Genomic DNA, 26,507 nt, shown 5'->3' with positions numbered 1-26,507 from the left:
CGGCCTACAATTGAAGACAGTGAATCAGATTCTGGAGAGGATTTTGAGGATCCACCTCAATACCACAATCGTCAACACCAACACTGAGGCACTTGTGACGACTATAGGATTAAGGCGGATATCCCACCTTTCTCAGGAAACTTGAGGATTGAAGAGTTCCTTGATTGGATGGTGGAAGTTGAGTGATTTGTGGAGATTATGGAGGTCCCTGAGGATAAAATCGTTAAGATGGTAGCTTTTCGTTTGAAATCTGCAACTGCTGTTTGGTGGGATCAGTTGCAGAAAACTCGCCAGAGACAGGGAAAGAATAGGGTTCGAACCTGGAGGAAGATGAAACAACTTATGATGGATCGGTTTTTACCCGTTGACTATGAGCAGATTTTATATCGCATGTATTTGGGATGCACACAGGGCAACCGATCAGTGTCGGACTACACCCATGAGTTCATGAAACTAGCCGAGCACAACAATTTGATCGAATCTGAAAATCAGAAAGTAGCCAAGTATATTAATGGACTGAAAATTGCTTTATAAGATAAAATTGGGTTGCAGAATCTTTGGACTTTACAGGAAGCCATTAACATGGCATTAAAGGCTGAGATGATTGGAGTTGAGAGAGCGGCGACCAACTATCGTAGGGCTGCCACACCTATTGAACAACCACTAAACAGTGCTATTGACAAAGGAAAAGAGACTGCTAGCTCATCTAGTTCCCAGAACAAGGCTAATATAGAAGGAGGCAACACCAAATTTGCTAATAGAGGAACAGGGCGAGTTCCACCTCAAAGGGAGAATCTGTATGCCAGACCTTCAGTTGATATTTGCTACAGGTGTCAAAAATTTGGATATCGCTCCAATAATTGTCCAGAACGAAGACAAGCTAACTTGGTGGAGCGTGAGGCGTTTTCAGAGGTAGAAGAAGAAGTGGCGGATGAAGGTGATTATGATGGAGTAGAGTTTGCTGTTGAGGAAGGATTTGAGAGACTAAACTTGGTGCTGCAACGAGTCCTCTTGTCACCAAAAGAAGAGGGACAGAGACATAACATATTCCGTTCACTTTGTTCCATAAGAATAAAGTATGCGAAGTGATTGTGGATAATGGAAGCTGTGAGAACTTTGTATCAAAGAAATTAGTAAGTATGTTACAGCTACCAACTGAGAACCATCCCAATCCATATTCCCTTGGCTGGGTGAAGAGGGGGCCTTCTGTTCAGGTTACTGAGACGTGTAAAGTACTGCTCTCCATTGGAAAACGTTATAAGGATGAGGTGATATGTGATGTCATTGACATGGATGCATGCCATATTCTTTTGGGTTGCCCTTGGCAGTTTGATGTTGACTCTACTTTCCGAGGACGTGACAATGTGGTGTTATTTATGTGGGACAGCTATAAGATCGCTATGGCTCCTCTCAAACAGATGGGAAGTGCGAACAAACAAAGGTCAGAAAGTTTTCTTACTCTCACAAGCAACGAACAAGAAATTGTGAATTTTGCAAGGCACTCTGACTGCATTTGCCCAATAGTGGTAAAAGGGCTTATGGTGGTTGGGAAGGAAGGAGACATGGTTCCAGTTGAAGTACAACAAATATTAAATGATTTTCAGGTTTTGATTTCAGATGAGCTCCAAATGAATTGCCTCCTATGCGAGATATCCAGCACCAGATTGACCTCATGCCAGGAGCAAGCCTTCCCAATTTGCCTCACTACAGAATGAGTCCGAAAGAGAATGAAATTTTGAGAGAGCAGATTGAAAACTTATTGAAGAAGGAGTTTATCAGAGAGAGCATGAGTCCTTGTGCAGTACCCGTTTTGTTGGTGCCTAAGAAAGGAAGGACTTGGCGCATGTGTGTTGATAGTCGCGCCATCAATAAAATAACTGTGAAGTACAGGTTTCCTATTCCACGACTTGAAGACATGCTGGATGTACTTTCGGGGTCTAGTATGTTTACAAAGATAGACCTTCATACCGGCTACCACCAAATTCGAATCAAGCCCGGGGACGAGTGGAAGACTGCATTCAAAAGTAAGGAGGGGCTCTACGAATGGTTGGTAATGCCCTTTGGGTTGACCAACGCTCCTAGCACCTTCATGAGATTAATGAACCAGGTACTTAGACCTTTCATTGGCTCTTTTGTTGTTGTGTATTTCAACGATATTCTCATTTACAGCAAGAACAAAGGAGAGCATCTCACCCATTTGGGACAAGTCCTGGACGTGTTGAAAGAAAATCAGCTTTACATCAACCTGAAGAAGTGCACATTCTGCACCAATAAACTCCTATTCTTGGGCTATGTGGTTGGTGAGGATGGTATACATGTGGATGAGGAGAAGACAAAAGCAATCTGAGATTGGCCGACTCCAAAATCAGTGTCCGATGTGAGAAGCTTCCATGGCTTAGCCACTTTCTATAGGCGATTTGTACGACATTTCAGCACCATAGTGGCACCACTCACTGAATGTCTAAAGAAAGGAAGATTCAGTTGGGGAGAGGACCAAGATAAGAGCTTCGCCCTCATCAAGGAAAAGTTGTGCACTGCCCCAGTACTAGCCTTGCCAAGTCTTGACAAGGTATTCGAGGTTGAATGTGATACCAGTGGTGTAGGTGTTGGAGCAGTACTCTCTCAAGAAAAGAGACCTGTGGCTTTCTTTTCTGAAAAATTGAGTGAGGCCAGACAAAAATGGAGCACTTATGATCAAGAATTCTATGCAGTTGTGAGAGCCTTGAAGCAATGGGAACACTACCTTGTGCAGAAGGAATTTGTGTTGTTCACTGATCACCAAGCCTTAAAGTTTATTAACAGCCAGAAGCATGTTAATAAGATGCATGCTAGGTGGGTAGCTTTTCTACAGAAATTTCCTTTTATGCTCAAACACAAATCTGGGAGTTTGAATCAAGTTGCTGATGCCCTTAGCCGAAGAGCCTCTCTATTAATCACACTTTCCCAGGAAATTGTGGGATTTGAATGCTTAAAGGAGTTGTATAGAGGTGATGATCATTTTGGGCAGATTTGGAGCAAGTGTGTGAATCACGAGCCTATGGCAAATTTCCATATCAATGATGGGTATTTGTTTAAGGGCAATCAGCTTTGTATTCCTACCTCTTCCCTGTGTGAGAAGTTGATTCAGGACCTACATGGTGGAGGTTTGAGCGGACATTTGGGGCGTGACAAAACCATAGCTACTTTGGAGGAACGATATTACTGGCCTCAGTTGAAGAGGGATGTTGGCAGCATAGTCCGAAAATGTTATACGTGCCAAACGGCGAAGGGTCAGGCCCAAAATACAGGATTGTACATGCCACTTCCCGTTCCCGAAGGCATATGGTAAGATCTCCCAATGGATTTCGTGTTGGGATTACCACGGACTCAAAGAGGAGTTGACTCAGTATTTGTGATAGTCGATAGATTTTCCAAGATGGCTCACTTCATTGCTTGCCGGAAAACTTCTGATGCCTCGAATGTAGCCAAACTGTTTTTCAGGGAGGTTGTTCGCTTGCATGGGGTTCCCAAATCCATTACTTCTGACAGAGATACAAAGTTTTTGGGGCACTTTTGAATTACATTATGGAAATTGTTTGGGACGAAATTAAATAAAAGCAGCACTGCCCATCCTCAAACAAATGGATAGACAAAGGTCACAAATCGTACACTTGGGAATATGATTCGAAGTGTGTGTGGAGACAAACCAAAACAGTGGGATTATGCATTATCTCAAATTGAGTTCGCGTATAACAGTGCAGTTCACACAGCTACAGGTAGATCTCCATTTGCTATCGTGTTTACCGAAGTTCCCCATCATGTTGTTGATTTGGCAAAGCTACCTAAGGGTAAGAGTACGAATAAAGCTGCTAAACAGTTGGCTGAAGAAGTGGTTTCTATTCATGATGAGGTAAGACAAAAGCTGGAAAAGACTAATGCAAAGTATAAGACAACAGTCGATTCTCACCGTCGAAATAAGCAATTTCAGGAGGGCGATTCAGTGATGGTGTTCTTGAGGAAAGAGAGGTTTCCTGCTAGTACCTACAACAAGCTGAAGCCTCGAAAATATGGTCCTTTCAAGGTGCTTAAGCGGATTAACGACAATGCCTATATCCTTGATTTGCCAGCCTCCATGGGAATTTCTAGTACCTTCAATGTGGCAGACTTGTATGAGTACCATGAAGATTCCGAACCCCTCTATCCAGAATATAACTCGGGGGGTCGAGTTCCTCGGAGGTGGAAGGGACTGATATAGAGCAGTGTCAAGAACAGTAGCGGTGAATAGTGCGTCGGTGAACAGTGCCGTGAACAGTAGCGGTTAACAGTGTCCGTGAACAGTATAATGAACAGTGCACAGAGACAGAACAGTAATTACAGCATAATTCTATTTTAGATTATGTCTATTTTAGTCTTTTTTTCATGTTAGGGTTTGCTATTATGATTGCTTGTTGCTAGGGTAGTATTTAAAGTCTTTTTCTTTTCTCTTAGTGGCAGTTTTTCTAATAGAATTCTGGAAATTTCTTTAAACTTTCTGGTGGAATCCAGTTCCCTTTGATTTCTTAGAGATTTCGCTTGAAATCTTTTCTTCTTGCTGTGTCAGTTTCCCACCAAGTTTTCTTTGTTCTTCCTTTTACCTATTTTGCTACAAATTTCTTCAATTCCATGCAGTCACCTCACAATTGAGAATATTTCTCTAATTTTTGCATGTCTGAACTATTTTAATTGCATCCTACATTTTATCTTCAATGGGAACCACTCTACTCTATTTTAGTTTTCTTTGTTGTTCTTTTCATTACTACTATATAATTACAAAAATTGTTCATAGGAGGCTTCTTTTAAATTGTTCATACATAATTGTTAGAGATTATTTGATACCCTACGTGGATAATTCACCTTATTAGTATAAGATACCTTATTTGAAACTGATGTTCTCAAATAAATTAGTTGTTGAGCTTGTATGAACAATTATATAGAACTTAGATTTTGTTCCCAAACATTGACATGTTTTCCAATTTTTTTCTCATTGCCCTTGTGTTTGGAAAAAGATTTTGCAACATTACTGTATCTAAAGTTTCAAAAATATCAGAAACCTTGGTCCTATTAGATGGTTGGCTACATGAATTTTAGACCTCTAGATGTCTCTATTGATGACCATTATATCCTATGTCATGCTTGTTTCCCATCAAATTTCTTTGTTCTTCTTCTTCCTCACCTTCTTTTGCCACAAACATCTTCCATTTCATCCACTTGCCTCGCATGTACGTCTAATGATTTTCTTACATGTCCAAATCATCTATTGTGTCTCCCTGTCTTATCTTTAATGGGTGCCACTCCAACTTTATTAGGCATAATCTCTTTTCTTATTTTGTCTTTTCTTGTATGGTTGCACATCCATGGGTAACATCCTCATCTCAATTATGCTTATATTTTGCTGTATATAACTACCTAACATTCTAACCATATAGCCAAGATAAAATTATCGATGTCCAGTAAAACTTTCTTGTTAGTAGATAATTGCCTAACATTCTAACCATTCAACAAAGATGATCTTATCAATGTCCAATAAAACTTTCTTTCTTGGCTTTAAGGGGATTTTACAACATGCCTTGATTCTCTGTATCACACCCTACTCAATGGGTTGCATGACAAGCTATGAATCCTAAGCTAAACTTAAAGTTCACAAACCTTGAAAATGCTTCCACAATATTATCATTGAGAAATAATCTTAAAAAATAAATAAGACTAAAACACAATCCTCAATATGCTCAAGATTTATGTAACGAATCAATTGAAAATAACTTGACAATAGCTATCTTCGATTGAGTACATTGATATCCCTCGATTTGAGTCCATGTCTAATCTTGCTGATCCTGCTCACCTCAAAAATGTTATGCGAGGGGTGAGCTTAAAGTGTAATGAAGGTTATCCCGCATAATAAATCAACGTTCAAAATTAAAAAATTCATATGTATATGATAAAAACAAATTTCAGTTTCAAATATTCACAACTATTCCCAATGCAATATCATGTATCAAGAATATAAATCATGCCACATGGTGCAACATTCAAATTTTCACTATGTAAATAAATCATCATTTTAGCAAACATTCCAATGTCAATATAGCCTAGATTCATTGTTGCAAGAATGGACCCAGTACTCTTCCCAATTCTAGGCAGTACCCTTACCCTTAATTTTGGATCTAACCAGTACACCTAGTTCCTTGAGTCCATCAATGTGTAAGGTGACCCAGTACTCTTCCTAGATCTAGCCAGTACCCCTGGTTCTTGGAGTACACTAGAACAAGATAACCTAGCACTCTTCCTAGATCTAGCTAATACCCCTAATTCTTGGAGTCTTACCATTATAAAAAGTTTCACAACATTGTGTAACCATGTGCTAATAGCATTACAAAAATATTTTCATGTTTAACAACATAATTTCTCAAATCCATGTTCTTAATTTATTTTCGAATCATCAGCTTAGGTATGTATATTGAGTAACATATATCATGTTTAAACAATTTTTCAATCATGCGTTGAAATGATTTTGTAAAAATACTAGTGTGGAAATAACCACTCACTTGATTCCTTTCTAGAGATAATCCACAAATATCTAGCTACTTTACATCTCACTAATTCTCATAGCTAAAAGTTTGATGATTTAATCCTCCTCTAAGCTTTTATTTATAAGCTTCTTAGGGTTCACCATTCCTCTTTAGTTTTGGATTTGATTTCCTTTTTTGTTTCTAATTCTCCAATTAATCATAATCCTTAACAAATCCTAATCAGATAACACAGGTTTTTCTTCTAATTTATCCTTAAAAATTACATCTTTACTCCTAATCCTTCTTCAACGAGGAATTGGTTTGCTTCCAAATTCAAAAATAAAATATATATTATAATAAATAATAAATATATATATTCATATTTAGATTTAAAAATAAAATATAATAAATATATATTATCCAATTTTCTCTTTGCAAGAAATTGATTGGTTCCCAATTTTGGTTTATCATAATCCTCGCCAAGTTCTTTTTAATTAAAATTTAAAATATACGTCTCTTTCTGATTTATCTTTAAATTAAGTTTTCAAACCTAATAGCTACACAACTATGATAATCCTTATCATCTCAATTTCCAATTAGAATCTGCACTCAATCCCAATTTCTTTGAAACTATGCTTAAATTATCCTAATTCACAATGGCTTCAGAAATCCTATTTCATCTTGGGATTTTTTTTTTCTTCAAAAAATCGGGTTACACATTGAGTCCTCTATAATCTCCCTTTTTTTTGAATATTTGATCCAGGATATCTAAACTGACTTTTTGTTAGGATAACTTGTCTCCAAGTCTTATAATGGCATTAGTTACACATTTTTATTTGCATTCCACACATTCAGTTTTCAACCTACTTAGCTTGAAATTTTTAGATTCTAAGGTGTTTCTTTCCATAATTTAAATTTTTTATTCATGTCTTTTTTCATCTTATCTACCATGACAATGTCATCCACAAATAGAATGCACCATAACACTTATTAGATGTATTTTGTGAGTTCATCCATCACGAGAATAAAGAGGTAAGAGATCAGTGCACATCATTGATTGAATCCAATAGTAATTGTGAAAAGCTCAGTATCTCCTCTCACAAGTTGCCATGCATATTTTTGCTTGATGATACATGTACTTGTATTTTCATATCTTTTCCAACATCTCTAACAAGAATTCTCTACTATCTCTAGGAACTTTGTTATAGCTTTTTTTAAATTTTACAAATACCATAACAATTTTTTATTCTTGTTTATCTATGAATCTTTCCATTAGACGTCTTAATAAGTAGATCTCTCCTATAGTTAATCTACAAGCATAAAATCAAATTGATTTTTCAGAGACATTAGTGATAGAACTCTTACTCAATTGATTGAACTTTAACTCAAAAACAGTAGGAATTCCTCAATTACAGTAGCTTCAACAATGGATATAGCGAAAACAATGAAAGAAAACAAAATAGGCCTATTCGAGAGGACCTCACTCTTCCACAACTCCTTCAACAATTTTCCAGATCTCTTCTCTCTCCTCCTCCCTCCCCTTTTGTACCTCTCTCCCATTCTGTTTCAGCCACGTGAATGAATATTCCCCTTTAACCAACTTCTAACTCCTTTTTCCCCTAACTCAATTCCCTTGGCTGCCCCTATTGTTCCTCTCCTTTTATACCTTTGATGGGTGAGCCTAATAAGAGTCCTAACAATACTCTCGCCCACAAGTTTCACCTTGTACTCAAGGTGAAATTCTGGAAATTGATGCCGAATATGATGGTATGGCAAGGGTGGAAACCCCTTCCATTGAATAAGAACATCAATGCTTCTCAAATTTGTTCCCCTGCCCGGCCTTACCCCCAGTAGGAATTCTGGTTCTTCCACTATCTCCAGCTCTGCAGTCCCAGGATGCAGTGTGATACTGTGGTCATGCCTCACTTGAAATTTCATAACCAACGGTCCCCAATCCACCTGTGTCAACCCAAGGGTGGCTAACCATTTCATTCCAAGAATAACATCTAAGTTGCCCCATTCTAACAGTAAGAAATCCTCAACTACCCAAGAAAAAGATGCTAGCTGGGTAGTCCCTGGCAGCTTGCAAGAGCTGCTAGCGGAGTTCAGGCATGTTTTTGAGGAGCCCACTACCAAATTTAAGGATAGCTCCACCCTCTCCCTCATTTTGACCGTGTCCCCCAATTCCCCTAAATTCTCCCCTGCTTTAGCTTCCTCTGTGCCTTCTTCTTCGTCTTTCCTTTCCTCCTCATAAATTACCATTACCTGCAACTCTTTGTTCTTGCATTTATACCCAATCGAATACTTCTCATCACAATAGAAACACAAGCCCTTAGCCCGTTTGACTTGCAACTCACTCTCACTTAGCTGCTTGAAAGGGGGGTTGTTCCACTTACCGACAGCTGGAGGCCAGTGTGAGGAGGCGGGGCTGGGCGTCATTGATTTTTGTGCCGTCAGCGGAGGAGGCGATATCACTACCCGCTGGTGATTCGAAATTGGGGACGAAGGGGCTTGACCTCTGTTTGGGCCAGGTCCAAAAATACTTCCACGAATCACCACATTCCTCTCCTCAATTGGTTGGGCTAGGTCCATCATCTGCTGAAGCCCGATCAGCCTCAACACCCTCATCTCGGCTCGAATGACCGGCTTCAATCCGTTGATAAAGTGGCCCTCCAGCAATGCCTTTGACATGCCTTCAAGCGGTGAGGCCAGAGTCTCGAAGCAGAGGCGTTAGTCCTTGACGAACCCCCATTGTCGAAGCGCAAGGACCCTCTCTTCCACTGTGCCTTCCTGCGTGGGCCTGAACCTATTCCTCAACATCGCCTTGAGCTCCTCACCCGTTGTTGTTTTTGCTCCCACTGGATCCAAGAAAGAGCAGCTCCTTCAAAACAAAGAACTGTTGAGTCCAGCTTCTCCGCATCCATTAAATGATTCATGGAGAAGTACTGTTTGGCCCTAAAAACCCAACCATCAGGGTTGTCTCCCTTAAACATGAGCATCGCCAAACGTCGACTTCTCACTTCTGACCTCCCAAAGATCTCAAACCCACCGCCTACTTCCTTACTCCGTTCCCTAAGTTCCGACGTGACCTCCCCGATGAGGGACTAGCCCACTTGTAGGTTCTCCTCACTCTATTTTCCCTTCCTCTCTTTCTCCTGGTCCTCCCATTTCTCCATCAGTAAATTCAATTGGTCCAACATCATCACTATGTTCTTCTCTATATTTTGCACGCACCCTCTGGAGCTCATTTCTGATCGACTCCAAACTGACCTCCAAACCCTCCATCTTCCCTTCGATTTGCTCTTGATAACTCTCCAATCTTCCCTCCAATTCACCCACTCTCTCAAAGACGGTCACCCCCATGGATCGATGCTCTGATACCAAAATAATAAAACTCTTACTCAATAGATTGAACTTTAACTCAAAAACAATAGGAATTCCTCAATTACAGTAGCTTCAACAATGGATTTAGCGAAAACAATGAAAGAAAACAAAATAGGCCTATTCGAGAGGGCCTCACTCTCCCACAACTCCTTCAACAATTTTCCAGATTCCTTCTCTCTCCTCCTCCCTCCCTTTTTATACCTCTCTCCCATTCTATTTTAGCCACGTGAATGAATATTCCCCTCTAACCAACTTCTGACTCTTTTGCCCCTAACTCAATTCCTTTGGCTGCCCCTATTGTTCCTCTCCCTTTATGCCTTTAATAGGTGAGCCTAATGGGAGTCCTAACAATTTAGTTTCTTCCTTAACCTTTGCCCAATTATCAACTCCCAAAGTTTCATAGCGAGCTAGCTTGATCTCTGTATAATTTTCACAATTGAACATCCCTTATTGTTATAACGAATAACTGAAAGTGCCATTTTCTCCACTCTTAAGACGTCCCTCTTGATTTGAAAACCATATTAAATAATTTCGTTAACCAAAAAAATGACATCTTCTGCCATACATTTTCATGCTTCTATTGGGATATTATCCGGTCTAATTTCTTTACTATTCTTCATTTTTTCCATAGCTTGTTTTATTTTGATTTGATAAAAACATCTATAGAACATGTAATTTGTATGGTCTTTCGATTTGCTAAGATGCCTCAGCATAATACTTGTTGGTCACCTTCAATGGACAACTTTGAAAAACACTACTTCCATCTCTTCTTGATCACCACCTCATTTTCTAGCACCTTTTGATTTTTGTCTTTTATGCATTTCACTTGGCTCAAGATTTTTGTTTTTGTCTCTTGCATGGCTAATTTGTATATATTTGTTTCCCCATCTTTTTTGTGAAATTGGTGGTATGAATTTTTGTAAACATTAGACATTGTTCCACCAACTGTCTTCTTTCTTTCTTTTTTTTTTTTTTTTTAGTCAAAATATACTTAAGAGGTCCAAAGATCATTATGAGAGGGACTTAAACACAGTGATAGGGCAAAGAAGTATATAGAAATGTACACGGAGGTCATGGAATGGGACAAAAAAATAACAACAGTAAAGCTATGCTGGATTTTGCCATAGCATATATTCAAGTAGCAGGATGAACACTTTGTCACCTATAAAAATAGCTTATCATGTCAACTACCCAAATAGACTACTTTTTATGAGAAAGTTAAAGGAGAGGTCTAACCACTTAAAATAGGCTTTTAGTTCTAGACGTCCATATTGAAAAATAAAGAATAATACAAAACAAAGTATAAGAATCAAATGGTGGAATTTAAAAGATGAAAAACAAGCTATTTGAAGGAAAATGTATGTTGCAGAAGAGATTGGATTTTAGAAGGACAAGCTAACCAATTTTGGATTGATATGGCTACTTCTATTTGAACTACGACAAAAACTGTTCTAGGAGACTCAAAAGGGAAAAGCTCCAAACCAGAAAGAGTGTTGGTGGTGGAATAAAGCAGTACTAAAAGAATTCAAAGTCAAGAGTTTGCAATAAGATTTTTCCACAAATGCTTGCACCAACCCCTCTAAATCTTCCCAAATCTTTTGTCTTGTTCTCTTTTCCTCCCCCAACTTGTGGTGCATATGTACTAATAATAGTTATGGTCTCTTCTCCTACAACAACTTCAACTGCAATAATCCAATTCCCAACTGTTCTCATGTCCACTGCCCCATCCTTTAAAGTCTTATCCAAACATATCCCTATGCCATTCCTTGTATAATCCTTCTGAGTACTGAAGTTTGTATCCAAATTTAGTCAACATTTTAGCCTTTTGGCCAACCCATCTTGTCTCTTGGAGTTAAATAATATTAATTCTCTCATGTTCATAACGTCACCACTTCAATAGATTTTCCTGTCAAATTCTTATGTTTACAACCCAATTCTTAATCTTTGATCTTGGAGTAATTTATTTACTCATATCTGTCCACGAAAATATGAGAGCCTTTGCTGATTTAACATTACATCTGGGCATCTTTGAGCCCTTTTTCATTTTTCACTGTACTTGGGTAAGATTACCAAAATATTGTATTGAAATAAAAGTTTTGATCTTTTCCTTTGCACTTCCCTAGCCTCGATGTACAGAAAGTCTAACATTGTGGTTGTGGTTGACATCACTTGCTACACACTGAATTTAGAATAAATGGAGCTTCAAACCTTTCGAGCCATAACCAAAAAGGTGGCCAATTAATTTGCTATGAACCCATAGCCCTTACTCATGTAGAAACAACCTTGTATAGCAAGCCTCACTTCATTTTTGTTAAGAAAAACCTTTATACCAACACAAGAGGAACTACCTTAAATAGGCAAACCTTATAGATAAGAACTACGGCCCATATACCTACAAGAGCATACAAATCATCCAAAAAAAAAAAAATTATACACAAAAGAAAATAAGCACCCCTCTCTCAACCACTAAAAAATAGAAACGAGAATGCTTCCTTGTGCAATTGGGTGCTCAACTTCACAAACTCTGTTGTTGCCCTTTCCAAATTAATCATATCAAATGGTAAAGATTGCTTTATGTCAGGCATAGAATGCAAGCAAAGCTTTTATAAGGAAAGTAGCTTGCCTATAGTCAAAATTTTTTTTTTTTTGCAAAAGGATCAATCAATGAGAATGCCAAAATATTCCTTTGATATCCTTATTAAAACAGGTTTGTTGGAGAGATTTCTGTTTTTTATCAAGTTAATGAAGTGTCATGGGATTGTAGTTCTAGTAGCCGAGTGAATTGTAATTAGTTGATTAAATAGGCGGGAATATTAGTTAGGTAGTTAGGCCTAAATTTCAAATTCAAACTACTTTGTAATTGTTGAATTATGACTTAAGATACTGCTAATTCTAGTTTGAATAGGTCAAATATTAGTTAGACTATGACATGTTATTTATGCTATTTTGTAGGAAAATATTTTCTAATTTGTTAGTAGAATATTTTGCAAATTTGTTTATCTTTTGCTATATAAATAAGTGATATCAATACTCAATAAAACGATTAGCTTCATCGCTTCTCCCAATCTATTCTTGTACGTTCATTCCCTTTTTCTTCTATCTCCATAAAAAACCAACAGTAATGACTAATTGTTGATCAAGTAGGGTAGTGGCTCCTATTCTGGGAGCCGGATCGGTATATAAGGGACACTGATACCGCTCCAAAGGCATTGAGAGAAATATCAATACAAAATTTCTACCGCCTCTCTCTCTCTCTCTCTCTCTAACTCTCGTTTCCCCCTCACTTCTCTTTGTTCTTTCCCCTTAATTCCCCAATTCTCCTCAATTCAAGGAGAATTTCCCCTATCAGAATTCAATTTTGACAATTTGATATTAGAGCACGATCTCGGGCAAAGATCACCCCCAGAATTCACCTTGGTCGATGGCACCCGCATGAAGAAGATGGAGGCACAACTGCAACAGATCACTACGACAGTGGTTGATTTTCAAATTCGAATGGGGAGTATGGAATTGTCCATGGAAACGGTGGTGGAAAGAAGAATTGATGGAGCTATGGAGCAATGGTGGGAGGAGAGCAGGGAACAACATAACCAATTGAAGGATCAAATGCAGATATTCATGAGGATGTTTACAAGCCACCACCAAGTAACTCTCTCCAGAATTCCCTCCCAGAGAGAGATCTGACCCGATCTTACTGGGACATATCCTGGCCTCACGAATAGAGGATGCCTCTGAATTTGAGGCAAATCTGTGGGCAGTAGGGGAGAACACTACAGAGAGGAGACAGGGAATTTAGGCTACTCCTCATCAGCCTGGTTTTCCATTCCTAAAGTTGGAGATTCCCATATTTGATGGAGTGCATCCAAGATGGTGGGTGTGTAGGTATGAGAGAATGTTCAGTTTCTATCATGTGCCTGTATAGCAACGAGTGACTCTGTTACGACCTGGGGATAGAATTGTAATAGGGAAACTATTGTAGCCGTTTGTAACAAGCTAATGGTTAGGTAGTTTAGAACAACTTAACTAACTTTGGCTGATGGTTAGCCTTAACTGAAAGAAGCACCTTTAAAGGCTGTGGTAGAAGGAGAAGACATTAATTGAGAATAATAGAATCCTTTCTCTCTCTTTTCTCTCAATTTCTCCCTCCATCTCTCTTGTTCTCTTCTCTTTCCTTCTCTCATTCTTTCTCTTTCCCTAAAATTTCTATCTATTCTCGGAATTCTACAATTGCCCAACCCTTATTTTGAGGGCTTACAGACTCTCACCGCTGTTTACCTTAATGATGCTGGGGATGCTTGGTTCTAGGGGTGGATAGGTGCTAAGGAAGATTGTCGGTGGGCTGAATTTGTGGAGGATCTTTGTGAACGATTTGGTGACAGAAATATGATGAGCATAGTAGAGGAGTTCAATAAGCTACATTAGGAGGGTCGGTGCAGTCCTATCAATTGAGATTCAAGGAGCTTAAGTCACTTATGTTAATCTTGAATCCACATCTTACAAAGGGGTATTTTGTTTCTAGTTTTGTGAGTGGATGAAGTGAAGTGTTGAGGCCTATTGTCAAGATGCAACAACCTAAAAAGATCAAACAAGCAGCCGAGTGTGCACAGTTGCAAGAATTGACAGTGGAAGCGTTAATGAAAAAGCAGAGATGGAAAATGAGGAGTATAAACACTAGAACACTCCAGCTTGGTGGCAAGGGTGTAGGAAGGGAAGGAGGGAGGAATAATGATGGAGGCAAGGGAGTGAGCCATTCAATTGCAATTGTTCCCGTTCCTATAAATAGCGTAAAGCTTGCAGAACAGTAGAGGTAGTTTGGCTTATGTTTCCGTTGTGGGGATAGGTATACCCCAGGGCATCAATGCCAGAGGTAGCTCTTGTTGTTGGAAGGAGAAGAAGAAACAAAGAATGATGATGGGACAATCACTCAAGTTGAAGGGAAGGAGAGGAGAATGTGGAGATCTCACTTAATGCCCTTAGAGGTCTCGCCAACTATAAGATCATTCGAGTAGAAAGGAAGGTGTAGGACATCAGGCTTATGGTGTTGATTCATAGCAAAAAGCACTTATAGTTTCCTTGATGAGGGGATAGCCAAGAAGCTAAAGTGTGAATTAACAGGGACCCAACCACTGTCTGTGACTGTAGCAAACGGTCACAAGGTGATGTGCCGATCTGCTTGTGTGGGATTTTGTCGGGAGATGCACGGGGAGACATTTAATATAAATTCTAACTTCAACAGAATGGAAGTCACGTTTGAGAAAGAAGGCAAGAGGATGACCTTCACTGGGAACCCTAAGACCGGGGTATGTAAGATGATAACTGGGAGGAAGCTACAGAAAATTTTGAAGTCCAAATGGACTCAAGTGGCTCAACTTTTCTCAATCCCTGCAGTGGAACATGAAGAGGAGGAGTTGGGGCAGAAAGGAAAAGGGGGAATCTTCCTTGACAATCAACAGTGGAAGTTACATGAATTAGGTTCACTTAATAAACTCCTGCTTGAATTTAGGGACCTATTTGAAGAGCCCCATTCACTCCCTCTCCATAGACATTATGACTATTCCATTATTCTTGAACCCAACACTGAACCTATTAACATAAGAGCCTATAGATACCCCCCTAAACAAAAAGTAGAAATCGAGAAATTGATTAAGGACATTCTGACAAGGTCAATCATTCGACCAAATCAAAGCTCCTATGCATCACCTATACTTGTTAAAAAGGATGGGAGCTAGCACTTTTGCATTGATTATTGCCAGCTGAACACTCACACTATAAAGAACAAATTCCCAATTCCTATAATTGAAGATCTATTAGATGAGATAAAGCATGCAGTTGTCTTCACTAAGCTAGATCTTCAATCAGGGTACCACCAGATTTGTATGAACCCTGATGACATACCAAAAACTTATTTCACCACTCACCAAGGGCATTACAAATTCTTGGTAATGCCCTTTGGCCTTAATCAATGCTCCTACCACATTCCAAGCTCTAATGAACCACATTTTTTAGCCCTACCTCCATAAATTAATACTTGTCTTTTTCAACGGTATCCTTGTCCATAGTCCCTCATTCTAGCAACACATTGACCACCTAAAGACTACCCTAGAGGTCCTTAGATTCAATTAGTTGTTTATCAAGAAATCTAAGTGTGCCTTTGCACAACCACAAGTGGAGTACTTGAGACATGTGATATCCAGTGCAGGGGTGAGCACTGATCCTAAGAAGGTGGATGCTATGATAGCATGGCCAAGACCTACAAATGTGAAGGCCTTGAGGGGATTTTTGGGCTTGACAAGGTACTACAAATGGCTTGTGAGGGATTATGGGGTGATTAGCAAGCCCCTAACTAATCTACTGAATGAGGGGTTCTCTTGGAATGATAGGGTTGGATTACGGCAAGGCTAATGGGGTTGGATTATGTCATCCAATACCAGAAGGGAAGGGAGAATAAGGCAGCAGATGCCCTATCCAGGTGTACAAAAGAGGGAACTGTAGCATCCATCACAACTGTTGTTCCTAATTGGTATCAAGAAGTCACTGCTAGCTATGAACAAGATGACTAGTCAAAGGGAGTAATGGAGCAACTAATTTTAGACCCAAACAGCCAACCTGGGTTTACTTTGAAGAGTGGAGTACTGAGGTATCAAGGGAGGTTGGTCATTAGGGATAGTGAGGCATTGAAGGGAAAAATTTTGGACACTCTGCATGGATCACTGCTTGGGGGCCATTCAAGGATGCAAAATACCTATTAGAGGGTTAAGCAACTGTTCTACTAGCCAAAATTGAAGAAGTGGGTGGTTGACTATGTGATGAAGTGTGACACCTGCAGGAGGTGTAAGCATGAGACAGTAGCTACCCCTGAGCTACTACAACCCGTCCCCATTCCTACTCAAGCCTGGTCTAATATATCCATGGACTTTGTGGAAGGGTTTCCAAAGTCCGAAGGGAAGGATTGCATCTTGATGGTGGTGGATAGATTCACCAAGTTTTTCCATTTTATAGGCTTGACTCACTCTCTCACAGCACAAGAGCTAGCCCGCCTCTTCCTTGACAAGGTGGTACAACTTAATGGGGTTCCTTAATCTAAGTATCGGATAGAGACAAAGTTTTGCACCAACCTCTTCTAGAAGGAGTTGTTCAAGAACTTGGGAGCTAAATTACACATGTCCTCAACCTATCATCCTAAGTTAGATGGGCAAACTGAACGGGTGAACCAGTGTGTGGAGACCTATTTGGGGTGTCTATGCTTCCTACAGCCTAAGGGGTGGCATTGGTGGTTGTCCTTGGCCCAATGGTGGTATAATGCTTGCCACCACAGTTCCATTAAAATAACCCCTTTCGAGGCTTTGTATGGATACAAACACCCTCTATTTCCTACCATTTCAAGAGATACTATAGTGGCTACTGTGGATTCTTACCTACAGTAGAGGCAACAAGTGCTTAAGGTATTACAGAAGGAATTGGCCAGTGCTCAAAACAAAACCAAGCAATTTGCAGATCGGAGGAGGAGTGATAGGGAGTTTGTAGAAGGAGAAGAGGTCTACCTTAAGCTTAGGCAGGCTCACTTGAAGGCTTTAGCTCAGGCCAACATTCTAAACTCAACCTCAAGTATTATGGGCCCTATCCTATTGTGGCAAGGATAGGTAAGGTAGCTTACAAGCTCTGACTACCCCAGACCCCCAGATGCACTCGACGTTCCATGTGTCATTGCCAAAGAGGTCAACAAGAGCCAATTTAGCGAGCACAACTTTGCCCCTCCTTTCGGATCCTAATGAGGACTTAGAACCTGTGGCAATCCTTGATAAAAGGATTATATATTGACAGGGAGCCCCTCTAACGCAAGTATTGGTAAGATGGTCTAATCTCCACCCGGAGAATAGCACGTGGGAATATCTCCCCAACCTGCTCAAGCAATTTCCTAAGGTGGCTGGATTACTCTAAATTTCTTGCGGACAAGAAGTTGTTGAAGAGGAGGGGAATTGTCATGGGATTGTAGTTATAGTAGCCAAGTGAATTGTATTAGTTGATTGAATAGGTGGGAATATTAGTTAGGGAGTTAGGCCTAAATTTCAAATTCAAACTACTTTGTAGTTGTTGATCAAGTGGGGCATTGGGAGCCGAATCAGTATATAAGGAACACTAATATTGAGAGAAATATCAATACAAAATTTCTCCCGCCTTTCTTCTCTGTTCTCTCTCTCTCTTAATTGTTGTTTCCCCCTCACTTCTCTCCGTTCTTTCCCCCTTAATTCCCCAATCCTCCTCAATTCAAGGAGAATGAAGCTCCAAATTCAAGTTGTTAATGACTGAGGTTACCAAGATAGAATTATGCATAGCCATAAAGCCAGCCTTTAGGGAATAGGACTGCAACACTATTGTCTCTGTCTGAAATTTCTTAAAGAATAAAAGGATCTGGTATCACAGGGTGAATTTTCCCATTAAATTTTTTGCCGATCCACTAAATGGGATTATGGCTTGTGATTATTATTGTTGTTAATCGCACTAAGGTTTCATTGTGTCTTGGGCAATTTTTCTTGCACAATTCACAAATACAACACATGCACAAAGATTATAGGAAAAGTTTCCTTACCTTTATTAATCAGCCTTAGATGTCTGGGAGACGAGATTTATATCTTGACAACTTCCTATAACTGAACACAGCTAATCACTAGCATGTGTCTGCACACAGCTGTCTCATGACACTGACATTCTCTAGTGTGTGGCACTGGCACTGACTGCAACCTCTGGCTTCTTTAACTGAGGCACTTCTCCATTGACAAGGGACCATGCAACTGAATGGCTTTGTCTACCACAAAGATGCATCTTGCCTTGCATACCTCTGTTACACTGCATGGTTATCTCATATGCCACATTCTTTACAATAAACTCAAGGGGGAAGGGGGAGCAGCAGAATAGAAAAAGACCATTGTGCTCGCCATTATTTGTAAATGTTTGATCTTGTCTAGTTGGCTTACGGTTTCCTTGCTTTATAGATTGTATAAGGAATTTTGATTCATTCAATGAGAAGATTGGAAAATTCTAGATTAAGCAAACATTAGCATCAATTATTGTAAAGCCTATTGCTTTCATAATTAAGTTTTTGTTTCTACCCCATAATGCCACTTATCACTTTCCTTTTTTCATGGAAATACTTAATTAGTTCTTTTTTGTAGTTCTTTTCCCTTGAGAGTATGACATGACTGTCACGTTGACCTTTGGTATGATTTATGTTCAAATGCATGTATAGAGCAGAGTTGGGCCGGTGGAATGGTTGAAACCTTATACTGATGAGACAATCATGGAGCTAGGGAAGAGAGGAGTAAAAAGTCTCCTGGCTGTCCCGATTAGGTACTTTTGTTTCATCCATCTTTTTTTTTTTTTCCCCTCTATTTACTTAGGATGCCTAGAAGATTCTTTACCATCAGTGGCCTTTATATTGGATTTTGTTGCATATTTATCTTTAAATAAATTAGTTCACTGGTTAGGGTTTTGTCCTTTACATACTTCCTTATTGCTGCAGCTTTGTCAGTGAGCATATTGAAACATTAGAAGAAATTGATGTTGAATACAAAGAGTTGGCTTTAAAATCTGGTATAAAGAAATGGGGACGAGTTCCTGCACTTGGTTGTGAACCCACCTTCATTTCTGATTTGGCTGATGCTGTGATTGAAAGTCTTCCGTATGTTGGTGCCATGGCTGTCTCAAATATTGAAGCTCGACAGGTGTGGCTTGAAAATCTATAAATACTAATAAAATCATGTGTATTATAATATTATTAGCATTTATTCTTATAATGAAAATATTACCACTATCTTGTTACATGGGATAATAGTATTACAATACTATAACCATATCATCATAGTTATATTATTACCACTGGGAAGATATTGAAAATAACAATGGTAGGTCAATACTCTTTTGAAAAAGCAGCATTATTATTTTGTATTCAACGGAAATTTCCTTTTCCTAGGTTCATTTGTTGCCTGGTTCTTATTTCTGTCATGTTTTCAGAAACATAAATAGTTACCAAGTAAGGTTTCTAGTTTTACTTGCAAAAAAATGAAAACAAAAACAGAAAACAGAAAAAGAAAAAGAAAATTTCTTCTTCATATATGGCCTTTGTTTTTTCAATGTCAAAAAATATCCTACAAGTACTTGTTTACCTTTTTTGGTTAAAAAGATTTGAGAACAATATATATATATATATATATATATTGGATAACCAAACAATTACTGAAGTGAAATGAGGAACAGAAAACAAAGGTGTTTAAGCACTTTCTTTCTTTGTGCTTATAAGCAACTTTTTTTAACAAGTACTGTTACTCTTTTAATTTGTTTTAAATTTCATTGTACTACTGTTAGCATCTAGCATCCCTTATTTCTTTTCTTATGACAGCAAGTCCCTTCCCTGATTAACCTTTTCAAAACTTTTGAATATGAGCTTGTAATATTCATTGCTAAATTGAACCTTTCTTAACCACAAAGAAGAAAAAAAAAAGAAGAAATAAAACTTGACCTTTATTTTCCAAAATATTCTTCTTCACCATGGGTACCCCTCTACCATTGCATGGTACAATATTGATACTCTTGTCATTTTTGTTACAATTGTTTGAACTTCAATGATTGTAACTTTATGATTTCATGACAACATTTATTTGATTATTCTTGGTTTTTCTTGAATTTACCTCCACATCATTCTTGTTCATTATAAATGTTATTTTTATCAATTTGTTATATAATTTTGCAAGCTTAAATAGTTGGCCCATTATACACATCTACAGTGGTTTGTGTGTGATAAATTACTTGGTTGAAAACTATAGTTTGTGTAAAAGGGTTATAGTTACTCTGGCAGTTGTCGGGTTGGGTGATGACAGCATTTGTTGGATCTCTTAATGATCATCTTATTGCCAAATGGAAGAACAAGTATTTATGGTTTCCACTAGGAGGTACTTTAATCATACTGCAGTATTCTTTGTAGCCCAGTAAGAGCTCCTTCCATTGCAAAGCATCAGTGGAGATCAAGGCCTCAGGTTGCACTTTGTCTCTAGATGGCCTCACTTGGTCTCTCCAACTTCAGATAACATGAAGCAGAGTCTTCTTGTTTTTGATTGTTGCTTCATGTGCAAGCACATGGGCAATCAATCAACCTGCCTTCTATGGCTATGCCTCTAAACCTTTGGAGTTCTCTTTCATTCTGTCTTTGTTGTATATTGAGTGATCTTAGCCTCAATGTTAGATTTTTTGCTCTCTTGGGGCCAGAGGATGCCAGGGTTCTATCAGAGGTAGCATAGGTTTCCATCTTATTCTTTGCCTGGTGCGTCATTTCCCTTGTGAGGAACAAGAGAGTTTCTGAAGGGGTTGAGAGCTTGACTCATTGCATGAAACAACTAACATTGTATCTTTTTTTTTCTTTTATCTGGATAATATAGAATGTTCTGTTTGTTTATCTTCCTATGTGCATTTTTCTTAATGTATCCATTTTCTTGTAGATAGATTTTTGTTTGTACTGTCTTCTTTTATGGAGTTTGTCCCCTTGTTGATTCCTTATGATATACTCATACTTATCCAAAAATATATGATTAAATAAAGACATGCCCAATGGTTTGGATCATGAGTAAGTATTAATATGGTTTCTCTTTGCATTTTCATATATTATAAAATATTTTAATTATTATTGCTCTTATGTTTCTGGATCAAATTTTAATTCCAATCCAACCAAAACAATACATTAAATGAGAATTATTAGTCACTTTGATGGTGCAAAGTTGGTCATAATTCCACTAAATAAATTAATATTCTATGCATGTGATTTTATCTTCTAGTTGACTCTTTTCATCCCTTCTCCCCTTTTCCTTAAGTTGTTTGGATTAACTCTCATTACCATATGACCTAGGAATATTTAGAGTGATAATTTGAAAATATCTGTATTTTTTTGTTTTGTTTTGTTACGGTCTTAATTTTATTATGATAAAAGAGTTGAATGAGGGCATGGCATCTGTAATAGGAAATTATCAAAAAAGAAGTATACCATGTGAGAACCATGGATCTGATGTGAAAGAGGCATGTTAGCCTCAGGTCACATGATGAAGGTTCAAAGACAGTTGATGTGTCCTTTGAAATTTCCTACATTAGGTATTATTTATTTTGTTTCTAAGGGAATAGGCATGACATCTTGTGGAAAAGAAAATTTGAAATGATTTGACCTGGAAACTGCACATAAGCTCAAATCGAAACATGAGAGCTCATAGAGGGTGGAAGTGGCCCTTGTAATCTACCAATGTTTAGGCACAACCCCTTGTTTCAGTGGATGGTGGAACCCTTACTCATGGTACATCCTTATTTTACTCTTTTATATTCAACTATCATTTACCTAAAAGATGTTATGTAAACAAGTACGTAGAGACTGAATGGAAGTATCAAAATAATGTTCCAAATAAGAAGATAGTCACGCTCATTTCCAAGAATAGGATTTAAAATTCTTAATAAGAGTTGGCTAATAATAGCAACAATAGAGCACAAAAAAGTTTGAAGAAAAGACAGAAAAGGGGGAAGAAAACAAGATAAGAGAAGAAAAACACTGAGGGAGAAGAAACATGGGAGAAAAATCAATTACAATCTCCATATTTGATAATCTATAAGTCAATGCTGAATAATTCCTATGCTTGTGAGGTATTTAATACTCACAAGCCCCTGCAAAAGTAGGACTCCAAATTAAATCAGCCAAAAACATATCATTATTACTCCTTGCCAAACTATAAATCAAACGTAAACAAATTGTTCAAATTAAAGTGGGAATAAATACTAAATTTATAGTCCTCCAGAATTCCTAATCAACTAAAACCTTACATAACCAGAATTATAACATTCTAAAGTAATTTGACTCTTGATCTTCATTAAGGAAATTCTCAAATAATGTGTGTTCAACCTATTTTGACAGTTCGTAGGGTTCTATTTTTGGCTCAATGTTGCAACTATACAAAAGTTACGATTTTGTGATCCTAAGATATTGGTGCATACTATAATTTGAGCATTCATGGTCATCAAAAAAGTTAAAAGTGTAGCAACTTTAACTTTTGACTTTCTATTGAATCCTACACAACACACTAGTTGCTAATTGAACTTTCAAAATCTTTCAGCTTCACCTCCATATTGAAGCAATCTAAGATGGTAATGTTGTTAAACAGTATATGTTTTTAACATGAGGTTGCCACAATTACATTTGTCGCCATCTAAACTAGGGTCTCCTGCATCCCTCCAATCTAATAGGAAAACTGAGCGACAATATGGTCATGATAACCCTTGTAGTACACTACTGACTAATGCAAGAAGACGTGTTTCCAAATATTACAGGTATGGATAAGGGTAAAAACTCTTTTTCCAAGGCAAGTTGGTCTCTTAACACTGGTTGTGGTTGGATGAGATGCTACCATGACCCTCTTTCTTAAGCATCAAACTGCAACACTAACATCCTCACTGTGCATGTTGATGTCATTTGCAATGTCTAGCCATATCATAGAGGAAAATATCATGAACTCCTTCCTCTCTTGAGACATTTTGGTCATGGAAATTGCTCTATCCTCCAGGGCGAGGAATAATTTAGGAAAATGGAAACAGTTTACTGCATATGGATATTTATTTTGTCATCCAAACGAATATTTATTTCCTTAATCTCCTACATACCCCCTTGTGGACTAACAATTGGAAATGCTAACATGCCAAGGATATGGGAGTTACATCATACATAGCCACACATATGGGGCAGTTCTCATTCGCAATTTACAAGGAAGGTTGGCAATGCTTATTCCCCTATGGTGAGATGCAGGATGATAGGCTTCAACAATGAAGAAGAAATTAAGAGGTCTAAAAAGAGACTTTGAATAAGAACTAGGAAGAAGAAAAGAATATCATGGAAAACTTTGAAATTAGTTCAATGCTGGACATCTTACAATATGTTTGTTTTTTGTCCTGGGTTTATAGATTTATTTCAGCATATCTTGGGCCTGATGCAGTACTCCACTTTTGTATTGATTGCTGATTCGAATTTGTGGGGATGAATTCTGCAGTCTCTGGTGCCTCTTGGCAGTGTAGAAGAGCTGTTGGCAGCATATGACTCACAGCGTCGGGAGCTTCCACCCCCGGTCACTGTGTGGGAATGGGGATGGACAAGAAGTGCTGAAACATGGAACGGGAGAGCAGCTATGTTGGCCGTGCTAGTTCTGTTGGTATTAGAAGTGACTACTGGTGAGGGGTTTCTGCACCAATGGGGTATATTACCCTTGTTACACTGAGAAGACTCTCCCCTCCTGTCTGTATCTTCTTTCTATTGCCGTCTTTGCCCGCTGGTGTATGGTACAAAAAGGATAAAAGAATATGAATTTCCAGGTAAAAGAAGCAAAAACATCCAAGCTGAGTGAGATACAGTGACCTATAGTAGCCGCCGCCGCCCCTATGTCTTTGAATGGGTAAGAATACATGCATCTCTACTACCAAGCAAGGATGTATTGTTGGAGGATGCCACATTGGAGCCCAACCCAGCAGCAGCTGGACAGAAGGGTGGGATAGGTTTCTCCATCCCTCCCTTCCCCTCGGTAACAATATATATATACACACACTGATTGGATTGGGTTGGATTGGATAGGTGCCTTTAAGTTTTGATTATTTGCCAAATCGTTTGTTGTGGACTTGGTCTGAGAGTACCAGTACGTGATATTCCTATAGTCAGCATTAACAAACTTCCTCTGTAAATTATTAGTCGACAATATGATATGAGCATCATTACGCTGCAACAAACTTTCATCTTTATTATGTATTTTTGTGGTCTTGTTACATAATTTGTTTACATCCATGTATTAATGTACCAATAACAAAAAACAGGAATCTATTGTTACCTAGATTGTTGCTTGTTAGAGCACAAGAACGGTATTCCATAATTTGGCTGTACTGGTTATGTTTTAATATCGCATGGTCAGAGCTCAAGTCAAGTCCACCTCATCGGGAGAGGTGATGGCATGATTGGTAATAAACCCAAAACCTAAGGGAAATTTTATTCACAGCCAGTTTTTTACTTTTTGTAACTATAATTAAAATAAATTTAACAATTATTCTTCACACCTACTATTATTACTTGTTACAATCATCTATATTTCAAAATTATCCTCATATATCTCATACATCACGTTGTCGCCTTCTCTATAGCCACTCGTTGTCGTTCCCTTCTTTACAACATTTGTTGCTTTTCTGCAACCCCCACTCGTCGCCGTCGCCGTCGCCTTCGCCTTCCTTACAAGTGCGTCTCTCTACTCTGTGCTTGGTGATAACATAAGTAATTTTTATATGTTTGAACTTGGAGGCTAGAAGGGGAGAGGTTCGATAGGCAAAGGTGGTGACCGCCTAGGTTCGAAGGTCGTGGTCGTGGCGGCGACCTTCGAACCCTGGGTTCGAATCGGTCACCGCCATTGAAACTAGAGGCAGCATCATCTTCGAACTCTAGGATTCAGAGGCACCTAGCGCCTCCGAAACCTGGATTTCGGAGGTAGCCCATGCCTCCGAACCCTGGAGTTTGGATGTGCTGGAAGCCTCCGAAATCAGGAGTTCGGAGGCTCTTAATTTCTATTTTATATATTATATAATATAATATATTACATATTTCAATTTGCATGGACCCTCCACTATTTTAATTTGTAGTTAAGTTAACATAATACTATAATATGTATATAATATATATTATGATAATAATAATAATATTATTATTATTATTAATATTAACATTGCTACCTCTGAACTCTGGAGTTTGGAAGCGCTACTCTAGAGTTCGGAGCGCTCAATCTCTGTTTTATATATTATATAATATAATATATTACACAACACGGACCCTCTACTGTTTTAATTTGTAATTAAATTAAGTTAATGTTTTATTATTCTCTCTAACTAAAATAATAATTTTAAAAAATTTATAAAAAATCTATCATATCTCATTAGTAGTTAACTGTTAAATAATATTAATTGATTGGTGAATTGCAAAATTAATTTTTTTGAGATATAAGAAAAAAAATAAATAAAATAAAATACCAATTAAAAATCTGAAAACCCAACTTCCCAAATCCCAGGGTTCGAGAAGCACGGTGTTTCCCTGAATCCGTTCGGGAAGCACGGTGTTTCCCGAAGGATTCGGGAAACACCGTGAAACCCTGGGATTTGGAAATACATGCATTTCTTGAATTCTGGAATTCGAAAAATCCACTAATACATACAATATTTACTTACACACTAATTTGGAAAATTAGGGATTCTCTGGAGTCTCCAACTTCCCAAATCCTTAGAAACACACACTAATACATACAAGATTTAGATTTACTTGTGTGTGATGTTATTTTTTTGAGTAGTTATCTTCTTCGTCAAACTCTCCTCAATTCGTCGTAAACATTTGAGTGTAGTAATCCATAGCTAACTTCGACTTATTGATATTCTAAGAGAAAATGGCTGAGTAATGATGGGTGTGAAACAAGAGAAATGAGTGACCTAGAGGAGAAAATAGATTTTCAATTTTTGATAGTAGGTATGAAATAATAAGTAATTGCGACGGATGACGGGTGAGAGGAAATT

At 38.3% G+C, this 26,507-nt stretch overlaps 1 protein-coding gene across 2 annotated transcripts in view; it reads left to right on the top strand.

Moving 5' to 3' along the window:
- Positions 1-24,796, top strand: part of LOC127803487 (ferrochelatase-2, chloroplastic) — a 78,009-nt gene extending 53,213 nt beyond the window's left edge. Inside the window, exons 8-10 of one of the 2 annotated variants that reach the window (XM_052339732.1) lie at positions 19,153-19,253; positions 19,426-19,627; positions 23,969-24,796. In XM_052339732.1, the coding sequence (XP_052195692.1) occupies positions 19,153-19,253; positions 19,426-19,627; positions 23,969-24,193 (528 nt within the window). In that variant the 3' untranslated portion in view covers positions 24,194-24,796. The remainder of the gene's footprint in view (positions 1-19,152; positions 19,254-19,425; positions 19,628-23,968) is intronic. The other variant, XM_052339733.1, reaches the window with a different exon arrangement.
- Positions 24,797-26,507: the final 1,711 nt, after the last annotated feature.

Source organism: Diospyros lotus, chromosome 6 (genome assembly GCF_014633365.1).
Source record: "Diospyros lotus cultivar Yz01 chromosome 6, ASM1463336v1, whole genome shotgun sequence".
In the NCBI taxonomy this organism is placed as follows: domain Eukaryota; kingdom Viridiplantae; phylum Streptophyta; class Magnoliopsida; order Ericales; family Ebenaceae; genus Diospyros; species Diospyros lotus.
Note: the sequence above shows the minus strand (reverse complement) of the source record. Positions and strands in the feature narration are given on the sequence as shown.